A 16,473-nucleotide genomic window follows, 5' to 3' on the forward strand; every position below is an offset into this window, starting at 1 on the left:
GACAAAAATAACTTTTCATACACTACATACACTTTTCAAACCTACATACCTCTGCGACTTCTATTACTCTCATTATTGTTTTAAATATTTTTGAATTACTCTTAATTTCCTTTTTCCAACCATATGGTATATTGCACATAACACTCTTTCATTCACAAACAGGAACAGGCGCATTACCACTTTAACAATACAGAGATTTATTATCCTTTTCGCAAGTATTTGCTTTCAAGCCTTCACATGGTTCACAGGTCTAACTGGACAAACAGTGCCTCACTTGGTTGCATGCTCATTAAACAATGAGCAAAACTACGTATCTCCTAATAAAATACTTTGGCCAATATGACAACACACTCCTCTCATGATGGAAATCATTATGAACCAGAATGAGACATATATATATGCTCAACATTAAAAGTACAGTCATATCACATAACGCATATGGCTTGGCTTTAGTGCACGTCAGAACTGAACGTGACCATTTTTATTTGACTTAAAAGGTTGAAACACTCAGAAATCAACTGTGGTGAATGTTTTACTGTGCAGGTAAGGCTTTTAAACATCCTCTCTCTTTGTTAAATGTGGAATGAATGCACTAACCAAACAAAAACAACACTGCGTGTGAGTGTCACATGGGTCAGAGCCAACAACAGGGTGTGTGTATGCTGTGTGGTTAAATGTAATGAATAATCAGTGATGAACTGTGTTTGTATCTGTGGCACCAACATGGGCCTCACTTTTGCAGCATTAACTACTTTGTTACAGATGTTTTAGCTGATAAGACCTGTACAGTATATGGCATGTTTGGGAATTCAAATACAACTGCTTCTAATTTCAATTGATCTACTGGTAAAATTCTGCGGACTGTTAGTTTAGTCCTGTCAATTCCTGATTTTGGTTTTGAAATCTACTTTGACAGTTACAAATGGCTGACAAACATCTTCTCAGTCCTGCAGTAGGAAGTTGTACATCCCAAAATCGACCTCATCAGGCATGATGAGCATGTCTTCCCTGGCTTTGGCCAGCTTCTGTCGCAGGAAATCACGTCTCTCCGTCCACTCGTGCAACTCCTCTGGACTGTGGGCATAGTCGCAGCTCACACCGTCAGGACAGCCACCATCTAACCTGTTGAACATTAACATGCAAGCAAAATGCTTCATCAGTTCCAATATTTTTCATTTTTAATCTGAATTCAACAAAATGTTCACTGTTTGTTTTGAACCAAATATCTTCGTTCTGCATGTAACAGTAACTGTTATGTAACAGAAATGTTAACTCCAACAACTTGCTTCAAAAGACCTTAGAGCATATATCATTTCTTTTCAATCACTGGAGGGCATTAAAACAAGCTGTAACACAACATACAAAGTTGTTATGGCAAACATCCATAATCCAGGAAAAGGTCTTACTTAGGGCAGAGTTCAAAGCATGCGCCAGGGAAACGGTAGGTCCACGTCAGAGCTTTATCTTCTCCCTCGCAGCTGAACACTCGGTCCTTGTGCTTCTCACTGGAGATGTGCTGCTGCCACTGCCGCTCACTGTTACTGTGCCTACCACACAGACGGCAGTGGAAGCCACTCTAAAATATAAAAAAGGAAAGAGCACCGTCAGCTTCAACACACATTTCACTGTTTAAGTTTGGTACCTATGAAGCCTTTTTGCTCCTTGACTTTGCCGATCTTGAAAACAAATGCAAACCCACCATTTGTTCGGCATAGTCAGTTGGCATGATGATGGATTTCTCCTCCGGGACGGGTTGGTTGAGCATGGCACCATCTGGTTGTCGGTTTTGGGCCTTCGTGAAATCAGTCAGCCACAAATCATATATCTGCTGCATGTCCCGCACTACATCACAAATACAAATCTGTCATCAATTTGAGGGTGTTCAGTGAGACAGGATTCAAGTCAGACAACAAACAGAGGTGTAAGCGGATGGGACGTATATATACTATATTGCCAAATGTATTCATTCATCCATCCAAATAATTGAAATCAGGCGATCCAATCACCTCCATGGCCACAGGTGTATAAAAGAAGCACCTAGGCATGCAGACTGTTTTACAAATATTAGTGAAACAATGGGTCACTCTCAGGAGCTCAGTGAATTCCAGCGTACTTTGCTCCTTAATATTCCACAGTCAACTGTCAGTGGTATTATAACAAAGTGGAAGCAATTGGGAACGACAGCACCTCAGCCACAAAGTCGTAGGCCACATAAAATGATGGAGCGGATGCTGAGGCACATAGTGTGCAGAGGTCACCAACTTTCTGCTGAGTCAATAGCTACAGACCTCCAAACTTCATGTGTCCTTCAGATTAGCTCAAGAACAGTGTGTAGAGAGCTTCATGGAATGGGTTTACATGGTGGAGCAGCTGCATCCAAGCCATAAATGAGCAAGTGCAATGCAAAGTGTCAGATGCAGTGGTGTAAAGCACTGGACTCCAGGGCAGAGGAGTGTTCTTTGGAGTGATGAATCACACTTCTCCATCTGATGGATGAGTCTGGGTTTGGTGGTTGCCAGGAGAACGGTACTTGTCTGACTGCATTGTGCCAAGTGTAAAGTTTGATTGAATGGGGATTATGGTGTGGGGTTGTTTTTCAGGAGCTGGGCTTGGCTCCTTAGTTCCAGTGAAAGGAACTCTGAATGCTTCAGCATGCCAAGAGATGTTGGACTAGTCCACACTCCCAACTTTGTGGGAACAGTTTGGGGATGGCCCCTTCCTGCTCCAACATGACTGTGCACCAGTGCACAAAGCAAAGTCCATAAAGACATGGAGGAGAGATTTTGGTGTGGATGAACTTGACTGGCCTGAACAGAGTCCTGACCTCAACCTGATAGAACACCTTTGGGAGGAATTAGTGCGGAGACTGAGAGCCAGGCCTTCCTGTCCAACATCAGTGTGTGACCTCACAAATGTGCTTTTGTAAGAATCGTCAAGAATTCCCATAAACATTCCTAAACCTTGTGGAAAGCTTCCCAGAAGAGTTGAAGCTGTTATAGCTGCAAAGGGTGGACTGAGGTCATATAAAACCCTATGAATTAAGAATGGGATGTCACAAAAGTTCAAGGCAGCGATTCAAGGCAGGTGAGCAAATACTTTTGCTAATATAGTATGTGTGCCTGTGTGTGTGTGTATATATACACACACGCACACGCTGTATGTATAAAATGAGATACTGCTCTGTGCTCTTTTTAAAAAATGCTTTCAAAAAATGTTAAAAAGCCACTCACAGTCATTATTCTTCATGTACATCCACATGTCTCTCTCCTCTTGGCTGTGAGCAAAGGTGCATATCCCAGAGTAGTTACATTGCCCTTTCTTCAAAATCTGGGTACATATCTGTGAGGAGAAATCATGCAGTGCAATCTTTCATGATACACTGTAATCATCAGTTTTCGGAGGACAAAATGCACAACAGAGTCAACATAAAGAAATGACACAGACATCGAGGAAGACTTATCCTCTGTAACAGCTTGTATTAAAGCACACCTACATCATAATACAGAGGGAAGTTCTTGGCATGTGGGAGCGGCCGGACCTGAACCCATTTACTTCGCTCCGATGACTTGACCAGCAGCAACCATCTGTCTTTAGTCCACCTGAGCATCACGACACCAGAAGGAGGACAGAAGCTGAAAATAATGAACTAAAAAAACTATGATTTACCAATTTTTTCACTTTAACCTAGGCAGGCTGAAAAATCTGTGGTTGATATATAATAAGATATTTGATATTACTGAATGCCATGACCAAGTTTATAACTTACTTTCTTTAATCACAAGACAAATATGGAGTCCATCGTTTTCTAGACTGGCGTAGAAATCATTCAAATGTATTATTTTTACTCACGTGTGCCGGGCCTTTGCATTGCAATACTTGAGGGCTTTGTCTGGTTCGCTGATCAGGCGGTCCCGCCAGCACTGCGCACAGGCAAACTTTATCTTCATGCCCAGACTCTTCCTAACCACTCCTCCTGGTTTGCTCCCGCCACCTCCAGAAGACAACTATTTAAAACGTTATGAGAAGTTTAAGTTCACCAATAAATGTACAGATTCTCATGAAATAACACATTAACATTCTGGTTGCTAGCACAGAGAGTAAACATCAAGAATTCCGGACAATCTGACCAGCAACAAGCTGTGACATGTCGGTCTACGAAACATGTTATTTCAATAACATTATGCAAGTGCTAAAAAGAAATTTAAAATTGTTTCTTACTCTGTTTCCTTTCTGTTTGCTTGAGTTTTGCTCATGCTTGTCGTGATAATTTGTGGATACTTTCACAATTTCATCAGGGCTGATACCTGTAAACACAATCACACACACGAATAAAGGAGCCAGTTAGTTTTAAAGAAACACTTTAAGCTACTGCTATTAATAGGGGGAAAACCTCTACACTAAAACAATTATTCCAACTACTAAGCCCTAAGCCCTTATAAACAACCCCTTTCACATCATACAGTCATTTGATCTGTTTCAAGTATAACAATAATATTAGTGCAGCTTTAAAGGAAATCAGATGTGTTATCACCTGAAATTGTTTGAATAAGCGCCTTATATTTTGCAATCTAACGATCATCTGAAGCTAACAGCTCGCTAATCTGTTGATAGTTTTACTCAAGTTAACAAATAATATTCAAACACTCTTGACGCTCCTATCACTACTGTAACTAACTGACAGACTGCACCTGTGTCTCGCTGCACCTTCCACGTTTTGAGCTCTATGACGGAGTGGGCATAGAGGCAACTGTCCTCTCTCTGGCAGCCATACCGGATGGCTTTGCGGCACAAATCCAAGTGGCACAGGACGCTCAGTGGACGAACCTTACTGTAGTTCACACTGCAGCTCCTCACCACAAACGCCAGGCACCTGACGGGCACAGAGGCAAGTGGGTTTTTTTTTATGACGGACAGAAAGACACGAGCGTTATAAAGTAAGCATGTGAGTTTTACACTTATATTGCAAACACGCTCACTTATTGGCATCGAAGTTGTGGCGAGCATCCAAGTTAGAGCAGATGGTGTTGTTGTCTTTGAAGCGCCTACTGATGATTCTAGGTTTACTGTCATAGCATTCCTAAAAACAACATGCAACAGAGACAGACACAAAGAAAGACTGATACTAGACTACATGAGACGATATGAAAATGTCATGTACTGATTATCCTGGCAAAAATAATGACAATTCAGGACATTATCATAAAAATAAGCTTAGAACTTTTAAAAGACACACTGGAATCAGGCTACCTCACATTTTGTTAAGAAACATATTTTTTGTGATCCTTATTAGAGAGAAAAAAAAAAACAATTTTAAATGATATCACAAACCATAGTACCTCATCTCCCTGTTTGTCTTTGGTTTGGAATCTATGGTATACAATGGGCAAGCTGAGTCTTAGAACTGTAGAATGGCTCAAAGATACATTTCAAAATAATGATGATGATGGAAATTAACCACGATCAACCTACACATTTGGAGATGAAGAAGATGACCATCTTGTTAACTGAATGTGAATGAATAAAAACTATTATGATACACAAAATGCTGTGTAAATGTGTTCATGAGACTGACAGGCATGTGAAGATTAGTGCAGTGTAATATTGTCACAGTGTAACATGTACGCCTGAAGAACAAAACAAACACTGGATACTGGTACTTCTCAGGTTTCCAGTGTTTGTAATACACAGTATAACTGAGAATAAACATTATGTACTTTATTCTTATAGAAAAAAATATATAAAAAGTAGAAACACAGAACTAAATACATGAAGAAGGGCAGAAATAGAGAAATAAATATGAGTGCATTTGTAGATAATGTGATTAACCCTGATTAAAAACCAACACTTATCCATTATAACACATTTCTTAAGCATTTAATTATGTATGTATTCTTTTCAATTGTTATTTATATTATCTGTCTGTATATGTTTTGAATTACCATATGCATTAATTAATTAACTACAGCATTTGTGTATGTGTTCACTAACCAATAAATAAGTTAATTTTTGTCTGGTACTTGAAAAAATGAAGGTTGTACATGTCATATGTACAGTTATCTTAATGTTTTAACTCTTTACTGCTGTGCAGAAACTCCAACCACAGTTTTATTTTTAGTAATTTATAACTTTTCAAGCTATTTTTCAGTTTCCTTTTCATCCATGCACTTCTTTATTGGTCTTTTCTGTTTCCAACCACCATGGATGCATAACAACATGTCCAAAAAAATCATAGGACACAAGAATAGAAATAAATAGAAATTAGCATAGCAAACAACTTGTACAACAAAACCTTAATGAATATAAAACACACAACATAATAATAATATTGTATAATCTGTACAAGTGCACTAACCTGACAGAGGAACATGAAGGTACCCTTGTGTTCCTGTAGAAGGCGTATGATGCGGTTTACAGGGTCCAGTCTGACAGATGCCGTTTCAAACAGCAGGTTTCTGTCCAGCGTCCGTTTTCTCTCTTCCGTCCAAACATCGATCTCCAGCTGGTTGAAGGCAAATGTGCAGTTCTCTCCAAACTTACACAGACCCAAATCCCCGGACTTCAGCAGCTCTGCACGTGCAAGAAAATGCGACCACGGCCATGTGTGACAGACACACAGTTACATTAGTCACTCATTTTTATTACAAGTTCCCTCATTAAGTGTAAAGTTGCTTCAAGTGACTGATATGACTGTTGCCCTGAGTGTCTTTGTCATCAACAACATTAAGTATGTGTTTGTTAGTTTAGATGTGACAAGAGACAACAGTGATTTTTACGAACATACTGTGATTTGATGCTGTCAAGTCATTTTAGATCACAAAGCAAAACAAAACGCGCAACGCTGCAACGATAAATCAGTTTAACTACGATAACGAGCAATCCCTGCTGAACACCAACAAACAAGACACCACAAGACACCCTGATACAAAAGATCCATTTCATTTTGAGGTCCTTACCCCTGCAAAGTACAAATGGCCCTTTGAAGGAAGTCATTTCAGGAATGGTCCGCACTCTGGTCCACTCCGAAGGATGATCTGCCTTTCGTCTACATAACAGAATGTCTCTATCACAGTTGTGGACCAGGTCCGGCTTGTGAACAAAAGTATATATCCCTTTACCTGAAAATGATCAAAAATTTGAGATATTCAATAGGAAAAAAAAATGTTTTGTTGTCTCCACTGATGTATTATAAACAGATTTTTGCTTTTTGCCCTTTCAGCAAAGTATAAAAGAAGGGCTTTGGGATGCAGATGAAAAGGTATTATGACATGCTCAAACAGGGAATATAAAAAGGCACAACCAGCAGAAGAATTGTAATGTTTTTGTTTGAGACAGGGCTGGAATGTTAACGTACCTTTCCTAGGGAAACAGGCAGAGCAGGCCTGCAGGAACTCATGGGTGGAGGACAGGGGATTGGAGACTGCTACCTGCGCTGGAATGTTCTTCTCCTTTGTTGTCATGGTAAGAATAATAATTCAGTCAATGCGAACACAACGGACAAAAATAGAGCAGGTAACCTGAGTCAGATAATCAGTCTTACTTTGTAGTTATTTTTTGGCGATCGAGTTACAGGAGCTGCAGCACCTTGAGAGCCTTTGACACCTGTGGACACAAATGACAGAAAACAAAAAGACAAATTATGTGGAGCTGCAATGTGAACGCACTTTTTAGTAAACAGGCTGGAACATGTACATGTATGTGCAGTGTTGACAAAAGGTAGCACTTATTTAGAGGGTGCAGCAAGTAGGATTTAGGGGGAGAAATGGAGAACAATATATATAACTATGTTTTCATTAGTGTTTAATCATCTGTTACCCTCGAATGAGACTTTTATATCTACAAAAGGCAAATTCCACTAGGATGTTTCTACATTACCAGAATGGACAAACTGACCATTAGTTCTAGAGAGAGCCCCTTCCATGTTTTTTCATGGTTTTAGTGGTATCCATGTGTGTGGGGTGGAGGGGAGTTAGGACAAGGGCTGTTCAGTTGTTTAAAATGTGCAACCTCACCACCAGATGCGACTAACATTTACACTCAACAGCAACGTGCACAACCTTTAAGCTGCTTGGAATTTAAATCTTGTGTTCTGTTTTTCTGTACTTTCTCTATTCTTTTTTCCCACAGAACCTGTATCAAACCTCTCTCGTCTACTAACTTTGTAGACGAGCCATGACATGTTCAATTGACATGGCATTGTTTTCTTATTTCCAGACTTTCTCATCTATCAACTGTTGTGGCACCTCAACAGAACAGCCTTCCGGCTCTGCCAGTCATTTAAGTCACCAACAAATCATCAATTACCAGTTGAGCCGAAATCGGAGAGCGAGTCCAGGCCTGCTCCCCCAATGGAGACCGTTGGCAAAGCTGCCACAACTCCATCCACTGAGGGGAAAGAGTCCAGGGCATCAAGGGAGTCGAGCTGGTCTACAGCTTTCACACAGAGTTTAGGGACATCACAACTCAGACCCCCTGGATCAGGGACAGTCTCAAGGGGACTGAGTTCATCAAGCAGGTCATCAAGGGACTTTTCCCCTGCCTCCAGTTCAGCTTTGGAATCATTGAGGGCAGCAGCAGTGCTCGGAGTCGTATCCAAGAAGTCATCAAGGGAATCAAGGCCATCCAGAGTATCCAGCGCCACAGAGGGCGGTCCTACATATGGAACGCCTGCGTCACCTCCAATTCCAGGGAGGTCATCTAAAGTATCCAGTGTTAAAGTCGAGGTGCTGAGCCCGCCACCTGAAAATGAGTCCAGGGAGTTGAGTTGGTTGACGGCCGAGCTGAAGAAGGCAGGGGGCAGCTGGGGTGTTGGGGGTGGCAGGACAGAAGGGACTGAGTGTGTGGAGGTGGGTGTTCTGCTGGGGACTGCGAACGCCACCTGGCTGTGGGCCTGGGAAACATAGAGTGGGAAACTTGAGTCAAGATTCATTACAAAACATTAGATGAGACACAATTTAAACAACTGTGAACAGAAGTGCCTCAGTTTATTAATTCAATTTGACGGATTTGAAGGATGGTGGCTGACAATAACTGGCCAGTACCAACATTTCAGATTTCAGAGGTGCAATGATTAGTCAATTAGCTGTTGATCATCGAGAAGACAGTGAATGAAGAGAAATCTGGACCGTTGGTTGGACAAATGGAGCAATTTAAGACATAACTAGGGACTCTGGGGAAACTCTGATGAGCATTTTTCAGATTTTATGACACTTTATACTACATGATTGTTGATTAACAGCAAAAATATAAGATTAATCGGTATTGAAAATGACAATTAATTGCAGCTCTATTCAGATAATTGACTTAATATAAGAATCTACAACTAGATAAATATTTATTCAGATAGATTTATGACAAAAGCTGCACTAATCAAAATTGTTCCATTGTCTTGTTACTATTTTGGTTTTAGATCATCTGAATTATGTCTGGCATTTTAACAGGCAGCTGCTTTCAGTGGGAAAGATCTAATGAGCCCACTGTGCACAACCAGACCAGCACCCACTGGCAGACAGACAATGTCAATGACATGCTAGTGAAGAGAGTGATACAGATAGCTTGATAAGAGACCAACATAAAGCTAAAAAGAGTGAATACTGGACAAGTGGTCAGCATATTATCTGTTTCATGATCTTAGTTATTTCTAGGTTTCATTTTCAGTCACTCCTAAACATGACGCTGTTTGGCAGAGCAGCCAGATCAAAAAATAGAGAGAGTTGTTGGAGCTTCCAAAGTAATATGTAATATTACAGGCTCTTCCAGACCTTCCAGCTCAGCAATCCTCGATAACCAAGGACACCTTTGCTCAATCTTCATTAAAAAAATTAAGTTTGTTGGTCTTCAGGGACAATTGCCAATTTTACCTCATTTGGCTCCTGCTCATTAGGTAAGCAGTCAAGCAGGCTGTCCAAGTCATCTCCCATCAGCTCCGAGTCCTCCAAAGTGTCCACCACGTCAGGAACTGTGGAGGAGACAGGAATAGAAGAAGGAACAGAGGACTGAGGAATGCTGGGAAAGGTGACTGAAGGTAAGCAGGAAAGACTCTATTTAGATTTTACTTGTGATTCATTTTGTACGAATATTCAAGAACTTTAATCATGATCTCAGATGTGCAATGTGAACACACATGTTGCCCATATTGTTTATTAGTCAAAATAAATTCAGAATTCACACCTGGTGCAAGACCGCTCAGAGGATTCATACCATTTCCTAAATGAGCACCAGGCACCTGGAAGTGAGAAGGAAAAAAAAGAAAAAAAATGTATGATAAACACAAATCAAATACATTTCTGAGAAGAGTACCTGAAATATTGGTTGACATATGATGTGGAACTTACCTCGATGGCTTCGGCAGTCGTGTTTCCGTTGGCAACATCTCCAGTGATAAGTGTGTGCTCCTGGAAAAGAAATAGAAAAGAAATCTGCACCGTGTGTGTCTGCTTTAGAGTTTTGCAATATGGTCAGATAACAGACATAAGTCAACTGCAAGAGAATTGTCTTCAGCGTACATAGCAGGTAAACCATTTCTTTAATATCTCTGGATGCTTCTAGCCCATTACATTTAATATGTTATTTACAGGGTCACTGTGATAACATACCTTGACCTTTATAAGGTATTTAATTCACATGATAAGCAAAAATGATTGTTTTATTCAACTACAGTATATTTGACAATAAATAATCAAAGTCATTATAAGTATATGTCGCTATCATGATATATCTGATTTTATCCAAGCCGAACTCTCGACTGCATCCCATCAGACCACGACAGAAGACTGAGAGAATTCTTCAGCATAAATACATGTAATTTGTTTTCCTCAAAGAGCAACATATAAACAATCATTTTACTGACCTTTGTGCTGACATAAGGTTTTCGATTTTTTAGTCCCAGTTGGACAGCCAGCTCCTCTGCGAGCTCATTCACCTGTTTGTCCTGTTAAACAGAGAAGGATAAGAATGAATCCACATCACAAGCTACAGGTCAGTGACATTCATCATGTAGTTACCATCCTGGAACTGATCCACAAAAACAATTTATCTCATCTTTTATTTTGGTCAATCTACTCAGAGATAGGAGATAACATTTTTGATTTTGAACAAACAATATACAGGCTAGCAGCAACTGAGTGTGAGTTGGAAAAGCTAATTGCTAACACTACACTTTCATTGTTAACATGGATAAGTTACTATGTTTACCACGCTCACCATCTTAATTAGCTACTAAGCTACTGTGTGTGGACATCTACCAACGTGTTTAACAAACAGCAAGGTTAGCGTACGTTAACTCAACATATAGAAAGTCATTTTTGGACCCAGCCACCACCAACTGATGTTTAATGAGCGATCCATTTCTGTTGGCATTCATATGAGCTTTGGCTTTCCCAGTTCTCTCTTTCCTTTACCAGACGAGTGATGAGCAGACAGTCTGTGGTGCAGTTGTAGGCCTCCCTGTATTTCCCGAGCTCCTTCAAACACAGCGCCTTCCTGTACAGGGCCCTGCGGCTTTCCTTACACACTTTCAGAGCTCTGTCACAGTCCTTCACACCTTGATCATATTCCCCCTGAGGATATGAGGAGAGATTAAAGTAGAACACATGACGAATAAAGAGCTCAAACAAGTGTCATGGAAGGGCAAACTAATGCACAAATAAGGTACAATTAAACCATCTGTATTCAATTCAATATCCAGTTTAACCAAAACATTATATACATAATGATTAATATCAAGTCATAACCTCTAAAAGAACAATGTTTACAACTTAGCTCAGTCTTCTTTGGTATGCAGTGTTAAGCTCATTCAGATGGTACTAAAGATAAACACACCTAGATCATTTATTGCAGGTCAAATTCCTTTAGAGTTTGTGAATCAAACCACTGGTGTCTTTAGCAGCTTTAAAGTTCAGTGAGGGGTGGTGAGGAGAGAAACGCCTCAGTTGTGGAAAAAAGAAAAGTTTTTAGTCCTTTTATTTAGTCAACTGTGATCAATTCATAGCTCTGGAAACATATTTGTACAGCACTATCAGTCACTCTGTTATATATTTTTGAATTGCAGTTTCTCCTGGAATGATCCTTTTTTTTCCATCACATTCTAGACATCATCTTAAGTTTGAATTCCATTATTTTATCATTTAAGCTAACTGCATTGCGTTTTGAAATGTAAAGGGTATTTTTTTCCTTTTCATAACCAACATTATCATTAAAAAAAAACATTAAGGTTTTAGTTTTCAAAATTCAGCAGTGCAATGGATCTGAGGTTTGCTTTCAAGCATATTTGCTAAATATGCAATGGTTAAAACCCAGTACAGTATTTGATTTTAACACTTTAACATTGAACTGACTCCCCCCGGAGTTTATTTTTTAGTCTGGAAAAAATGTATTCAACTGTGACAGAATACGTAATGGTCATGTGTTCTTTATAAAGTGTTATATCACTATGAATTATAATCCTCTGTTTTGTACTTTAAGTTCTTCCAAATATGCTTGGACCTCCCCACAACTCTTATCATACTGGTGAAGGCCATGACCCTCTCTTCCAACGGTCATGTATTCCCTTAAGTATGTGCTGTGAGAAACAGCTCTTTGGTGGGGAAATCTCCCCCCAAATAACACACAGAAAAAATGGACAACAGAAGATCGAAACCTGAGATCGCCTTCAAACTGGTAGACAGTCTGTTATTATGAGGACTAACGTTAGACAGTGTTGTCGGCATGTTTCACTATGCCAATATGATTTCTTCTCATCAGTGGTACAACAGGCTTTTCAATTGGGCTGATTTAAAATCATAGAAATTATATATAATGAATGTATTAAAAAATATTTCTGATTGGGTTTTTAAAATGCTGCACAAAATAGTAACACAATGAGCTTTCTAAGCAATAATCATCTGTAATGTTGATACAATGAGTAGGTGGGTAAAGGCAGGTGTTAGAACAAGTTGAACAATCTGGTTCAGTAAATTACATCAATTTACTGTAATGCAGCTCTTTTTACCAGGAAACACTAAAATGTTATCAATATGACCTTTTTAAAGGAGGCTAAAGAATGACTTTAACCAGCAGTCACTGTGGGTTGATCCGTTTTATCTGGCGTCACAACTAATTGACTCACACATCAGGTTTGGGCGTGGAAGCATTATCAAGAGTCTCTCCAGCCTTAACACATTTGCATAAAGACGCGCCGTCTCAGAAACACACAGGACCAAATGCATCTCACCATGCTGTGGTAGGCAGCAGCCCGGTTGACGTACAGGCTCTCCAGCAAAACCTCGGGGATGGGAAGATCCTCTGCTGTAGCGTAGTGCGAGACATTCAAGCCTTCAGTGAATTCTCTCACCGCCTGCTCCCGCTCTCCTTCCCTAAACAAGGCGTTGCCCTCTTCGAGGAGGTTGCATACCAACTGGGTCAGGAAGTCCTGGGACGAGGAAGAAAGATGGGAGTTAGATTATACTTGTGTATCCCAAAAAGTGTGACTCTTATCTGCCCTGTGCAGCACAAACCTGTCACTTTTTTTTTTGGTGCTCCAAGAATGATTTTTTTATTCTCTGCATAAAAAGAGTAGACATCTGCAAGGACAGTAAGCGCAATGGCTTCAAGCAAACCATGACACCCATGAGTGGGAAGGGGTGGAGGAAAGAAGAATTATGTCGTTTTAGCCAATGAAAGCAAATAATAGTTTCTCAGAATAAGAAATAAGAAAGAAAGTTTTACTTTTTTTTTTTAAATTATTTTACATTGGCTTTTTCAAATAACTTTAAGTTTATTTATGACCTGTTTATTTCTAGTAGTGTAGTAAAATAATAATGTAAATGTGAACCATTCAATGTCTATTTAGACTTTGAATTTCTATAATGGCCAAAATTGTCTTCCATACAGAGGATGCTCTGAGCACTCTGAAACTAGAACAGTGAATCCCCGACAGCCATTTCTGACTGAATGTGTGACTGTACCATATCTAACGCTAAACAATCTAATGGTAACTCTTAGTCATTCATCCATGTAGATAATGTGACACACACAAGGGGGATGAGGAAACGAGAGATGAAATTCCAGCTCTGCGGTGTGGGCCTTTCTCCATCTGTGCACAAATGAAGCACCTTCACCAGATCTTCAGAAAGGTTTCTGAAAGGCAGAAGACCTGCTGCATTTGTGACAACGAACACTGGCCACATCCACTTTAGTGAAGTTTAACCAAACGTTTGAGCGCACTGTCGTCGGAGCAGCGTTTTGTCGGTGTGCCTGCAGGCTGAGAGAGCTGCCCGCCCCTCCCACAGCACAGTGATGACAGCCTCATGAGGAGGAGAGAACTCTCTTCTGATGTGAAAGTAGTGAAAATACAGCAAACACTGCAGCACCCAATAAAACTATGGAATAAATGTTTCAAAATCTGATTAACACTGCCCCCCTTTGCAAGTAGATGCAAGTTTCAACTCATCTATTTGTGAATTTCTGTTGTGAATGCCCCCCCCCCCCATATCCCCCTACGGCCACAATTCAAAAGTATTACTTATTATTATTAAGCAGAAAATGTGTTTCTTTTTTTCATTTTTCATTTTCACCGACATTATCAGAGATTAATATCAATGTCTCTAAAATGTCAAAAAGTTGATGTCTTGACAATTTAAGACGCAAAGACTCTTGATTTACTCTTCATCCTTACATCAAAGAAGCTGGAACCAGCAAATGTTTGACTTTTTTTTTTTTTTTTTCATTAAGTAAGTTTTTAATAAACCATGAATGTCAGTCCATCACATTGTCAAATTGTCAAGACATCAACCATATAGTGGCTAAAAGCAGTCGCCTTTATAGACTTCTGTGTATCAAATTATCTCTTCATGTTTACCGGGACTGTTTTCTCCATAGCGTACAGTGGTTGGACAAAGAGCTTTGGAATATTATCAAGTGAGCTATATCAGAGTGCTACTACCTCACATTACTTTTTTTTTTTACTAAACTTCAAAATGCATTTTTTGCACAGAAGAAGAATGTGGATTTTGTCACCCATTTTTTTACATCTGACAAAGGGATCACTTTGGTCCATGTACAGGATGAATGATTACAGTGACTCCACACCAGTCAGGAAGAAAATGGGCAAAACATGTGAAAAAGGTGCTATGCCTTTGATTTTACATGCAGAATGATCAGAGGGATGTCAAGGGAGAACAGACAGAGGGGGTTTGAAGGGGGTGAAACAAAACAGAAAGCAGCAGCCGTCCAAGAGAGGAGAGACAGACACAACACTGTGCTTGTAATAACAGCTAGTACCTGGTAGCCCTCAGGCTCTGGATAAGCCAGAGAAGACCTACAAGACAAGATGTAAACATGCTTAGAAAAGTCGTCAGGCAGCTTATTTATCAAGGATGTAAGTCATTCAGGGACACGGTAGGTTTCATTTTCATGGGTGCCCTCAAATAGAAAACAACAACAACACCAACAATAAGCATCTCACTGTATAAATTTCAGAGACTTGCTTATCTCCTTCTTGCGTTTCTGTCTGCCGGGGTCCATGGCTCGTTATCTGAAAGGTAGGCAAAAAAAAATTTTAAAAAAAAATCTCAGGAGCAACAACTGACTTATTTTTAAACAGACAGCGCCTGTACGCCCACTTCCCCCAGAAGTAGACCTCAAACAAACATCCTCCTCTCCGCCACAGAGACACTCACTGAGCCTGTGCTCTCGTTCATTTAGCATTCATTAATTGCACAAACTTTCCAGCATGCAGACCTCCCCTGACCCCTTCACGTTCCCACGGCCGTCACGGCGCGACTGGGCCAACTTAAGACACACCTACCTGATGAACTGAGGAAGTTCATTGAACCGAGGCAAAGTTTAAAAGCGTGTCATTTGGAGTCTGAAGAAGGAAAAGAAGAGGAAAAACTCTCTTCGAGTCCTACTGACGCTGACGGACAGCGAGCATAGGAAGAGGAAACCCGCACTGGCTTCTGACTTCAGTGCTCCTAGTTAAGTTTCGATTCCCAGCAGCTCCATCCCTGAGCCAGCAGCTGTGCTCTTCTTCTGCCTCCTCCTTCTCGCTGTCTGTTCGCAGACTGTGTACAAACCTTCAGATGCACAGCGCCATCTAGCGCCGCGGAGTACGTGGAATAGGGTCGGGTTTATTATATAAATAATAAATAATAATGATAAAAAAACAAAAAAACAAAACACAACTATATTTTATATGAGCTGCAACTATATTAAGACCAGTAATGACATGTTACTAAGTACATTTGCTTGACTACAATGTGAGGTGCCGGTACTTTACTCGAGTATTTCCATTTTGGAGGCAAATAAAATAGCTTACTTTTTACTCCACTACAATATAATTGATAACTTAAATCACTGGTTACTTTGCAAGTTACATAACATACCCAGGGGGCAAAATCCCAGCTTTTTGGAAAACAGACACGGAGCGTTGTAAAAGGTTTGACACCAGACATGATATCTAGGTCCTTCAAGGATTAAAACCTGGGTGGACAACCCAGG

The 16,473-nt window shown here is 40.1% G+C and overlaps 1 protein-coding gene across 5 annotated transcripts; it reads right to left on the reverse strand.

Annotated features, from left to right (window-relative positions):
* Positions 1-173: 173 nt before the first annotated feature.
* Positions 174-16,017, reverse strand: LOC119014223 (zinc finger CCCH domain-containing protein 7B-like). Of its 5 annotated transcripts, none has more exons than XM_037089209.1 (23): positions 15,782-16,017; positions 15,440-15,508; positions 15,256-15,292; positions 13,208-13,405; positions 11,391-11,555; positions 10,847-10,927; positions 10,332-10,391; positions 10,168-10,222; positions 9,858-9,955; positions 8,302-8,887; positions 7,538-7,599; positions 7,352-7,445; positions 6,954-7,115; positions 6,353-6,567; positions 4,977-5,077; positions 4,689-4,870; positions 4,219-4,304; positions 3,850-4,004; positions 3,494-3,599; positions 3,231-3,339; positions 1,700-1,842; positions 1,407-1,576; positions 174-1,122 (listed from the first exon to the last, which is right to left on the reverse strand). In XM_037089209.1, exons 2-23 carry the CDS (start codon positions 15,496-15,498, stop codon positions 942-944), a joined length of 3,105 nt encoding a protein of 1,034 aa, XP_036945104.1. In that variant the 5' UTR covers positions 15,499-15,508; positions 15,782-16,017; the 3' UTR covers positions 174-941. The 5 variants fall into 5 exon arrangements, with proteins under 5 accessions (XP_036945104.1, XP_036945106.1, XP_036945103.1 ...); XM_037089211.1 differs by having other exon boundaries at positions 11,397-11,555; positions 15,782-16,016; XM_037089208.1 differs by lacking the exon at positions 15,782-16,017 and adding an exon at positions 15,654-15,689 and having other exon boundaries at positions 11,397-11,555; positions 15,462-15,508.
* Positions 16,018-16,473: the final 456 nt, after the last annotated feature.

The sequence above is a fragment of the Acanthopagrus latus genome, chromosome 23 (genome assembly GCF_904848185.1).
Source record: "Acanthopagrus latus isolate v.2019 chromosome 23, fAcaLat1.1, whole genome shotgun sequence".
Taxonomy (NCBI): Eukaryota; Metazoa; Chordata; class Actinopteri; order Spariformes; family Sparidae; genus Acanthopagrus; species Acanthopagrus latus.

Coding starts and splice junctions, on each gene's coding strand:
- LOC119014223 (XM_037089207.1), bottom strand. CDS start 15,674: ATGAACGAGAGCACAGGCTCA. Junction 4,305..4,688: donor GAAGGTGCAGCGAGACACAG/GTGCAGTCTGTC, acceptor TTGTGTTTACAG/GTATCAGCCCTGATGAAATT. Junction 1,577..1,699: donor CTGACTATGCCGAACAAATG/GTGGGTTTGCAT, acceptor TTTATATTTTAG/AGTGGCTTCCACTGCCGTCT.